At 34.5% G+C, this 11,827-nt stretch overlaps 1 protein-coding gene across 1 annotated transcript; it reads right to left on the minus strand.

Moving 5' to 3' along the window:
- Positions 1 to 3,639, minus strand: LOC132036043 (uncharacterized). Its single transcript, XM_059426264.1, has 2 exons — positions 3,176 to 3,639; positions 1 to 809 (listed from the first exon to the last, which is right to left on the minus strand). The coding sequence occupies exons 1-2, from the start codon at positions 3,497 to 3,499 to the stop codon at positions 633 to 635; spliced, it is 501 nt and encodes a 166-aa protein (XP_059282247.1). The 5' UTR covers positions 3,500 to 3,639; the 3' UTR covers positions 1 to 632.
- Positions 3,640 to 11,827: the final 8,188 nt, after the last annotated feature.

Here is an 11,827-nt window from a genome sequence, read left to right on the forward strand (position 1 = left end):
AGAAAGCAACGCATCGAAAGTAGTGAAATAACCAAAAGAGCAGTCATTGTTTCATTCTAATTGGCAGCGCTAGATAAGCCGACAAAATAATTATCAACTGGGTTCATTCTAATCAAATCCAACATTCCCTGTCACAGCACAAAAAGGACGCTCCACCTAGTAGTAGTACGCGGAAATCGTGCAAGAGCTCTGAGCTCAAGGAATTGGGTTCATTTCAGCTTCACTGTCATCAATAAGCAGCTTCTGTGGTACCAAACTCGTCAGCATTTACTCAAATGGATCAGAAGTCACAAGTATGAGTTTTTTAATGACTGCACGAAGAGCAGAAATATTCACTGGTATCCGATACGTTAAACATTCCAGTCAAACTCCTCAGCATTCACTCAAAAGGATCAGCAGAATATTATTACTACTACAAAACTGTCTGTCTATTAGTAGTTAAAATGGAACTACAACCCATTTTGTGATTGTTCTACGCGAAAACTCATGCACAAGCATCAGAACTTAATATCAGCTGGGGGAAACCAAAAGAGAACCGAAGAACACAAATTGATAGGGTTTCTAGCCTCTAAGTTGAAAGACCAATGCAAAAAGAAATATGAACTCTTCACTTATAGCTTCTGAGTTGAAGATTAAGCCCTCTTCTTTCTGCTTATAGCAGATCTTTTTCCAATGCTCACAGACTTGCCAGAATGAGGTAGTAGGCCACGTAAAATTGCTAAAACAGCAAATGCTAGAAATGGATAGTACACCATCAGCAACTTGTCTGATGCTCTCTGGGAACCCTTCATTTCACTTAGTATCGCCACCTGAAATTTGCAACGTTATTAGAAATACAACCATAAGCAGATGCAACTCCACTTGACTGTTATCTCAATTTGGGAACTGCTGCATCTCTAATATGACCTTTTACCCTCATCCAGAATCAAATGTTTTTAATTCATCCAGAATCAAATGTTTTTAACTAGAGAAGATGCACAAAGTTTTCCAATTTTCCCATGTTTGGTTGGTCAAAATCTATGGAAAACATTTTCTCTAGGAAAACAAGTTCCTTAAAAGTGAGGTACATGACTTCCCCATTAGAAGTAGGGAAAACAAGTTCCACAAATGGCATCCCACATTGATTGACTCTTCCCCACCCTTCACCGCAGTCCATCCCCACCACCCCACCTCCAACTCCCATAGTGTTTGCCTAAATTAGGCACAAATGCTTTTGGGACAAATTATTTCTGCTTACGTACCCACACAAGAAAATAAGTAAAAAAACCACTTATTTTCTAGAAAAACATTTTCCAAGAGACCATCTCCGTTCGTACCAAACATAACCTAAATGAAAGCATAACCAGACAACAGGTTCGCTGTTCAGAAACTAAAACAATTGCAACGGGACATGTCAAATCCTCCAACTGGGAACTCGGTTGCACATTGAAATGAGTTTATAACAGAAAGAGTATCTATCATGGGCTTCTGGCCTAGTCAATGTGATCCTTAAATAATTTCAATATAAGTGTTCCATTATCACTTAATGCACAATTATGAAGGCTAATTTCTTTATTTTGAATTCAATATTTGAAAAGGAATTTGGTTGGTTGCTTGGTTGGTGGTGCGGCCGGGTGGGCAGTAAGGAACTATGCATTGGCCCCTCTACTTCAGTGGAAGTGTCAGTTCTAGAAGACAGAAAACAGTTTAACACCCTCAAGTGACGATACAATGCACAGCAAGATGGCAGGAGGTTAAAGGACAATGATTTCTGCAAGACAAGAGTAAAACACAACTGATTACTGAACAACCAGAGGTGCTAGATAAGTTGTTCTTGTGCTTCTGGGACTCTTCTCTATTGCATTACGTTCACGTTTGTTGTTGCTCTTGAATTTTTCCAATGTTCTTTATGTTACCTTATTTTGCTCCTGAGTTTCCAATGTTCGTTATATTACCTTCACTTCGTTGCTAATCAACACCCACCCAAAAACATTTAAAAAAAAAAAAGGGAAACCAGGAACAACAGGAAGCTTGAGTAAGATTGACAGACCAATTGGTTTGGATGTGTCTGACGCAAAACTAGCTAAGATGTATGCATATATTTGAGAAATTCAAATGTGAGCTTAAATTCATCAGAAACCCTTTTATGGTGATTCTTCGAGTAAATTGCATTTCTAGAATGGCAATTTACAGTTAAACAAAATTGCAGCAAAAGATTGATTATGCTATGTCTTTATACAGTCAACACTGTTTGACGCGTTTGTTACTTAAGTATCAAGATAAAAGGCCATGGTAAGACCTGAGTAATATGATCAAGTTATGTAATACTATACTACAAAAATATAATGTTCGAAATTGTGTTTCTAAAGATGAACATACTGGAACACATTATAGCTCTTAATTTGGCTAACCAATACTCGAAGCTCTTGAATATCTGTAACTAAATTCTGATAATAAGGTTTTAATCTATCCAGCATAAAGTATACAACAACAACAACAAAAACATTCCCAGTGTATTCCCACAAGTATATCCAGCATGAAGTATATATACGAGAAGAAAGTTAAGAGCTTAACATTATTAAAACCCCTTCCCTCTAAGAAAATTCTTCTTAAAGAACATACAAGTTTGTGCTGCATATAACTAGGACCATGTTCTGCATTGAGGTGTCTAACTGATCTTGTAATCATCAAAACTTTGAGAAATCTAAATATAGTTCCAACTTCCAAGAATACATCCTTCACAATAATTTCTCGAAATATTTCCAATAACCATAAAGGATCCAAAAGCTACTATCTTTATCTTCGGGTTAAGGGCAATACTCGTACCACTAATATTCCGATATAGTAGAGTTTTCCAATGAATTTGATCTTATGCCGGGGAAAAAATGAACAAATAAAAGCAAAAAGGCAGAACTTTTTCTTCTCTCACCCCCAAAAATTTATTTTTAAAAAAAATCATATCACCCATAATGCATCTGTTTCATCCCCTAATGTTGTTAAATTCCATGTAATTAAATCCAAGTCCACTAATTAATGAAACATCAAAACCACCTAACATAGACAATTTGAAGCTAGCACAACAATCTACAATCTTCAATTAAAAGAGACATGTAAAAGCATAACAATTAGATTAGAAAAAAGAAAAAAAAGAACCAACAAATAAACTTAACAATTAGAAATTAGACAAATATATTACCATTGCAGTGAGAGTGGAAACACCATAGAGCAAACAGGTAGTATTAATCCAAGATTTTCCAGCTACAATAGCATAAAGACTAGTAACACATAGTGGCCACGCAACGAGAAGTTCCAACCAAATTAAGCCAACAAAGAAATGGGGTTTCTCAGAAACTAAATAATCGCCATATTCTTGAGTATACCAGCTTTTTAAGTCAACCAAAAATGGTGGAAACATGTGTTTAGGAAAAACAGATTGGCCATCAAATAGTGGTATAATAATGGTTAGGAAGAAAAAGTAGATGAATAGAAGAAAGTCTAATAGCTTAACAAAAGCACCCATTTTTATTTTTATTTTTTGTCTTTGTTTCTCTGTGAAAGGAACCTACAGTTATGTTGATTATGGAAATGATGTTTTAGATTGAAATCTTACCCACTAGTTCATGTCAATTAAAAGGGGATCTAAATGAAGATCCAGAAACATTTCTTTATCTATTTTTTTTTATTTTTTTTTCAATGAAGTGTTCGATCCAAAGTCTTCTGGACTTCTAGATTTACAAATTGAACACGTAATTGATACTCCTCTGTTCCAATTTATATGAACATTTTCGGAATAGGAGGATCAAACTTTATAACTTTAATCATAAATTTTGATATAGATTTTTCAAATTTATAAAAAATAATTTTATATAGTTATAAACTAAATAAAAAGTAGTATAAGCCATGATAATTTCTAATTCAAATAATTTAGAGAGAATGTAAGTAAAATGTGGTAATAAAATCATCTCGTAAACTCTTCAGATAGTAATAGGTTCACATAAATTAAAACATAAAGAGTATTATATTTTGAACTATCCAATTAATTAAAATACGTATTTGCATGAGATCTATTTGAAAAGTAAGGCTTCCTAATATAAATTTCTCTATTTTCAATGCTTGAATTTGAGACCTCTCTAATTTAAAGAGAGAGTAATTTTATACAAGTACTAAAATTCATTTATTGATGAATTAGTTGTATAAGAGTTGTAACGCAAAACTTGATTGTAACATGAATTAATAATACCAGAAATGTTATGTGGAGAATTAATAATATGTGATTGTTTAAATAATGCACAAATTATATACAGTGAACAAAGAATATGAAAATTATTTTTTAGAATCGTCTATTGTAAGTATATTTTTGTTTTTAGATGCTCTTGTTCACGTATTGTCGATACATACTATTTAATCTACTTTCTGTTCCATATTAGAACAATTTACATTCCGGCTGTCCCAATTTATAGAAAGGTGTCTGACTGGATAAGAAGGTTTAAAAAAATGACTTTTGAAATTTATGTTCTACTATAGCGCTATAGATATTTATGTGACTATAAATCGTCTTATTAAAATTATGGGCATTTTAAAGTCATATTGTTACAAATATAAAAATATGTTATTCTTTTTTGGACAATTCATGTGGCTCCTTAATTTTTCCATAAATCTTTTAAATACTTTGAATTAGTACTATTTATTGTGATTTATTATACTTTATACGTAATTTTCAAATATGTAAATCTTATTTAAAAAGCTTAGGATTTCATACCCGAATTCAAACTTGAAATTTTACTGTTTGCCCTCAAAATTCGAATTGTGACACGAAAATCGTGAGAAAGAGATCTAGAGCCTGTTTGGATGGGCTTAAAAAAGCGCGAATTGCCTTTCTTTTGGGGTGGTCTTTAAATTTTGCCCCTCATATTTGTAATCTTTAAATTTTGCCCTTCGGCTAAAACCCATGGGTTCCAGGTTCGAACCCCCACTCAGTCAAAAATTTCAAAAAAAATTCGCAAGGCAGAGTTTAAATTTCGTTATGCCCCCACCGGCAGAATTTTAGTTATGTTTAACCAAAAGTCTGCCGATGAGGGCAGACTTTACCTTGAGGCATATATTTTTTTTTTCAAGGTAAACTTTTAGTTATGCCTTAACTAAAAGTCTGCCCCATAAGACATAACTAAAGTATGCCCCATAAAGCGGAACTTTTCCTTAAAGCATAACTAAAAGTCTGCCTTATAAGGCAAAGTCTATGTCTTAAGGAAAAATTATGCCTTATGGGGCATACTTTTAGTTATGCCTTAACTAAAAGTCTACCCCATAAGGCACAATTAGGAAAAGACTTTTAGTTAAGGCTTAACTAAATTTCTGTCCAAGTTTATGTCGGACCCGGCATACACTTGTTAAGGAATAACCAAAGTTATGCCGGACCGGCATACTTATGCCAAATACGCCCATAAGGCATGAGTATGTCGGGTCCAGCATAACTTTGGTTATTGCTTAACAAGTGTATGCCGGGTCCGGAATACACACGACCCAAACCTTGCCTTGCGATTTTTTTTTTTTAATTTATGCTTGAGTAGGGACCCAGAACCGCATGATTTCTGCGCGAAGCTCAGGGTTGCGACGCGAAGGGCAAAAATTAAAGACCAGCAATATGAGGGGCAAAATTTAAAGACCACAAATATGAGGGTCAAAATTTAAACACCACCCCAAAAGAAGGGCAATCCGCACAATAAAATGTAAAAAAGCAACTTATAAGCGTAGCCCAACTTTTTTTTTTTTTTTGGTTAAGCCAAACGGGTCAACTTATTTTTTTTTTAACTTATTTTAAACATAAAATGACTTACAAGTTAGCCAGAAACACTTAGAAAAGCTAAACAGCAACTTCTAAGCTAAGCCAAACGGGCTCCCAGTAGTACAGGGGCATTTAATTATTGGAGACTCTTTAGTTTTTTATTTTAGGAGAGGTGACTCAAGTTTTAATTATTAGGTAGAGGTGACAATTTTCTATTAGTGATTAAGGGGTTTTGAAGTTGCCCAAAAGTTTCTATTTTGACACTTTGACCCTCAAATTTATTTTTAACACTTTGCACTCAAGTTTTATTTTTAACACTTTGACCCACTTCCGCCCAGACCCCGCCCCCGCGCCCATGCCCCCCACGCCCCTCCCATACCCCCCGCTCCCCACCCCACCCCCCCCGGCCAAATTTTATTTTTATTTTCTTTATTTTTTTTCACCCTCCTCCTCCCAACCCCATAACCCCCACCCCCCAAAAAATAATTAATTTTTTTTTATTTTCTTTATTTATTTTTTCACCCCCCCCCCTCCTCCTCCTCGCAACCCTCCCCCCACCCCCACCCTCCAAAAAAAATTTAAAATTTTTTGATTTTCTTTATTTGTTTTTTCACCCCCCCCCCTCCTCCTCCTCCTCGCAACCCTCCCCACCCCTCACCACCCCCCAAAAAAAATTTTAAAAGAAGTTTTGATTTTTTCTTACCGGCCTCCACTCCTCCTCCTCCCTCCCCCACCAAAAAAAATTAAAAAGTTTTGATTTTTTTTTGTTTTTTCACCAGCCCCCGCTCCTCCTCCCACCCCTCACTACCCCCACCCACAAAAAAAAAATTAATTTTTTTAATTTATTTTTTCACACCCCTCGTCCTCCTCCTCCTCGCAACCCTCCCCCCACCCCTCACCAAACCCCCCCCCCCCTCCCGCCCCTAAAAAATTTTTTTAAAAAGTTTTGATTTTTTCTTACCAGCCTCCACTCCTCTTCCCATCCCTCCCCCCACCCCAAAAAAAAATTGATTTTTTTTTTAATTTTTTCACCAGCCCCCCTCCTTCTCCCACCCCTCACTACCCCCCCCCCCCCCCAAATTGTTTTTTTTAAAAAAGTTTTGAAAAGTTTTTCTTTTTATTTTTTTGCACGCACCACCCCCCACCCTTCCAAAAAAAGATGTTTGTTTAAAAAAAAAAGTTTTGAAAAGTTTTTTTTTTTTGCACCACGTCCGTCCCCCACTCAAAAAGAATATTGAAAAGAAGTTTTGATTTTTCTTTTGGGGTTTAGGAAAAGTTTGGATAAAATTCATGTTGTTGTTTAGTATGTTTGTAGTGAAATAGATGGTTTTTCAGTTGTTGTCCTGGTATGGTTCAGGGTTTAGGAAAAGATATCCAATAGATGGTTTTTTTGTTCTTGTCTTGGTATTTATCTGGTTCTGTTTATAGAAGATATCCAACGGATTTATAGTTGTTGCAACAAGTTCTACACTTGTGGCAACAAGTAGACAATCTGTTCCAACAACTACAAATCTGTTGGACATAGCTTCAGTTATTTGGTTCCTTTGTAGAAAATATCCAACAGATTTATAGTTGTTGTCCAAGCCGAAATGCTCCATAGTTGTTAATTGCACTGTGTTGTAATAATAGTTAGTTGTTGGAACTTTATGACATTTTAATGTTATTCTTTTTTAGAATGGTAATTTACATTCTTGATGCTTGTGAACTTGGTTTATATGATATGTTGATCGTGTTCAAATCACAAATGTGTGTATTGTCGTTAATAAATTCTTTGAGCAGTTTTCAACAAGTAATGAATGCTAGTAACAATTGACTTGTAACTTGTTGGGTTTTATCCAACAAGTAACAGGACTTGTTGCAACAACTAGTAACTTGTGTTTTATCCAATTGCAAAGATTTCCAGCAAATAAGCAATCTGTTGCAACAACTGACGAGCCTTGTTGCAGCAACTAAGTTACATGTTGGGGGTTTTCCAACAAGTGGAGTGACTTGTTGCATAAAGTGGGTAACTTGTTGTGGTTTATTCAACAAGAGTAAGGACTTGTTCAACAACTATGTCATTTGTTGCAACAGATACTACAGTTGTTGCAACAGATATTACACTTATTACAACAGATATTACAGTTGTTGCAACGGATGCTAATTGATTCACCCATATTTAGTGATCAACAAAGAGAATCAATGATATTTAGTGATAAACAAAGGAAATCAATAATAAGTAGTGATCAATATATAATACTTAATTAATTTGATGGTAATTTGAGTCAGGAATATGCACTAAATCCAATGATCATGAGAGTGAATTGATGTGAACTACTTGATTCACCCATATTTAGTGATAAGCAAATGAAATCAATGATATTTAGTGATCAATATATAATACTTAATCAATTTGATAGTATTTTGAGTCAGGAAAGATGATCTACTAAGTCAGTATGCACTAAATCGAATGATTATTATAGTGAATTGATGTGAACTTCTTGATTCACTCATATTTAGTGATAAACAAAGGAAATCAACTATATTTAGTGATCAATGTATAATACTTAATCAATTTGATGTATTTTGAGTCAGGAAAGATGATCTACTAAGTCAGTATACACTAAATCGAGTGATCATTGGAGTGAATTGATGTGAACTACTTGATTCACCCATATTTAGTGATAAACAAATGAAATCAACGATATTTAGTGATCAATATATAATACTTAATCAATTTGATAGTATTTTGAGTCAGAAAAGATGATCTACTAAGTCAGTATGCACTAAATCGAGTGATTATTAGAGTGAATTGATGTGAACTACTTGATTCGCTCATATTTAGTGTTAAACAAATGAAATCAACAATATTTAGTGATGAATATATATATATATATAGATATCTACTAACATCCTTAATGGATTAGATAGTAATTTCATATATTAGATGGGCAATTCTAAGTGTATTCTTAGAACAGATACTACAGTTGTTGCAACAAATACTAAACTTGCTACAACAGATACTATAGTTGTTACAAAGGATACTACAGTTGTTCCAACAGATACTACAGTTGTTCAACGATACTACACTTCTTTAAATAGATACTATACTTGTCACAACGCAACAAATACTACTTGGTTCACCCATATTTAGTGATCAATAAAGGGAATCAGCCATATTTAGTGATAAACAATGGAAATCAACCATATTTAGTGATAAACAATGGAAATCAACCATATTTATTGATCAATATATATACTTAAGCACTTTGATGGTGTTTTGGGTTAGGATAGATGATTAACTAAGTCCAATATACACTAAACGGAGTGATCATTAGAGTGAATTGATGTGAACTACTTGATTCACCTATCTTTAGTGATAAAGAATGGAAATCAACCATAGTTATTAATCAATATATATACTTAAGCAATTTGATGGTGTTTTGGGTCAGGATAGATGATCAACTAAGTCCAATACGCACTAAAAGGATAATCATTGGAGTGAATTGATGTGAACTACTTGATTCGCCCATATTTAGTGATAAACAATGGAAATCAACCATATTTAGTGATCAATATATATAATTAAGCAATTTGATGGTGTTTTGGGTCAGGATAGATGATCAACTAAGTTCAATACGCACTAAATGGAGTGATCATTAGAGTGAATTAGTGTGAACTACTTGATTCACCCATATTTAGTGATAAAAGTGGAAATCAACTATATATATATATATATATATATATATATATATATATATATATATATATATATATATATATATCTAAAATCATTAGTAATTTGTTGCAACTTCTTGCACAACTGTATGATCTGTTGCAACAGATTAGTAACTTGTTTAAACAACTTAGTTATTTGTTGGAACGAATTAGTAACTTGTTGAAACAGATTAGTAATTTGTTGCAACTTCTTCCACAACTGTACTATCTGTTGCAACAGATTAGTAACTTGTTTAAACAGACTAGTTACTTATTGGAACAGATTAGTAACTTGTTGAAACAAATTAGTAATTTGTTGCAACTTCTTCAACAACTGTATGATCTGAGGATTGATTGTCAGTTTGGCTGCCAATTTGACTATATCTTTCCTCAATATTTGATGATTCATAAATAAATTGTCTACTTGTTGCAACAAGTGTAGAACTTGTTGCAACAATTGCAAATCTGTTGGATATCCTCTACAAACAGAACCAAATAATCGAAGCTATGTCCAATGATTTGTAGTTGTTGCAACAGATTGTCTACTTGTTGCAACAAGTGTAGAACTTGTTGCAACAACTACAAATCTGTTGCATATCTTCTATAAAAAGAACCAAATAACTGCAGTTATGTCCAACAAATTTGTAGTTGTTGCAACAGATTGTCTACTTGTTGCAACAAGTGTAGAACTTGTTGCAACAACTACAAATCTATTGGATATCTTCTACAAACAAAACCAAATAACTGAAGCTATGTCAATGATTTGTAGTTGTTACCTGATTGTCTATTTGTTACAACAAGTGTAGAACTTGTTGCAACAATAACAAATCTGTTAGCTACAAACAGAAGCAAATAGCTGAAGCTACGTCCAACAGATTAGTGAGTCGTTGCAACAGATTGTCTACTTGTTGCAAAAAGTGTAAAACTTGTTGCAATAACTACAAATCTGATGGTTATCTTCTACAAACAGAACCAGATAAATACCAGGACAAGAACAAAAAATTATCTGTTGGATATATTTTCCTAAACCCTGAACCATACCAGGACAACAACAGAAAAATCATTTATTTCACTACAAACACAACAACAACAACCTGGATTTTATCCAAACTTTTCCTAAACCAAAAAAAAAAAATAATCAAAACTTCCATTTAAGATTTTTAAGGAGTGGGGGGGGGGGGGGGGGTTGCAAAAAACCAAAAATAAAAACTTTTCAAAACTTTTTTTTAAAACAAAATTAATTTTTTTGGGTGGGTGAGGGAAGTAAGAAACCAAAAAAATAATTCAAAACTTCTTTTCAAGAAAAATCATTTTGTGGGGGGGGGGGGGGGGGGGGGAGAGAGGTGGTGCAAAAAAAATAAAATTCTTCAAAACTTTTTTTCAAAACAATTTTTTTTTTTTTTTTTGGAAGGGTGAGGGGTGCAAAAAAACAAAAAGAAAAACTTTTCAAAATTTAAAAAAATATATTTTTTGGCCGGGGGGGTGGGGGGTGGGGGTTGGGGGGAGGAGGAGGAGGGGGGTGAAAAAACAAATAAAGAAAATCAATTTTAAAAAAAAAATCAAAATTAAAAAAAAAAGAAAATAAAAAATTTATTTAAAAAAAATGGGGGGAGGAGGAGGAGGGGAGAGGGGGGGGAGGGTTGGGAGGAGGAGGAGGGGGAGGGGGTGAAAAAACAAATAAAGAAAATCAAAATTAAAAAAAAATAATTAGGGGGGAAGGGGTGGGAGGAGGAGAAGTGGGGGGGTGGGTAAAAAAAATTAATTTTTTTAATTTTTTTTTTTGAAGCGGGAGGGGGAGGGTTGGGAGGAGGAGGATAAAAAACAAATAAAGAAATCAAAACTTTTAAAAAAAAAAAAAAATTAAATTAAGGGGGAGGGGGGGGGGTGAGAGGAGGAGAGAGGAGAGAGCGAGGGTGCAAAAGAAAAGAAAATAATTTTTTGGTGGGGGGTGGGGGGAGGGGTGGGAGGGAGGAGGGGGATGGGGGGGTGAAAAAACGCAAATAAAAAATTCAAAACTTAAAAAAAAAAAAATGGGGGGGGGGGGGGCGGAAAAAGAAAATAAAATAAATTAAAAAAATTTCAATTTTTTTTTTGGTGGGGAGGGGGGAAGGGGTGCGAGGAGGAGGGGTAGGCGATGAAAAAGCAAATAAAAAATTCAAAACTTAAAAAAAAAAAAATTGGAGGGGGGACGGGGGTGTGGGGGAGGGGGGGAGGGGTGGGATGAGGAGAAGGGGGCGGCTGGTGAAAAAGAAAATAAAATAAATTCAAAAAAATTCAAAAAAAAAATCTTTTTTGGTTGCGGGCGAGGGGGGGGGGGGGGTTGGGAGGAGGAGGGGTGGCTGGTCAAAAAGGAAATAAAAAATTCAAGAC

Source organism: Lycium ferocissimum, chromosome 11, assembly GCF_029784015.1.
Source record: "Lycium ferocissimum isolate CSIRO_LF1 chromosome 11, AGI_CSIRO_Lferr_CH_V1, whole genome shotgun sequence".
Classification (NCBI taxonomy): Eukaryota; Viridiplantae; Streptophyta; class Magnoliopsida; order Solanales; family Solanaceae; genus Lycium; species Lycium ferocissimum.

Excerpts from the sequence above, each read along its gene's own strand:
- LOC132036043 (XM_059426264.1), bottom strand. The coding sequence starts at position 3,499 with ATGGGTGCTTTTGTTAAGCTATTAGACTTTCTTCTATTCATCTACTTT. Across the intron at positions 810-3,175 it reads TTTCCACTCTCACTGCAATG|GTGGCGATACTAAGTGAAAT; the intron begins GTAATATATTTG and ends TGCAAATTTCAG.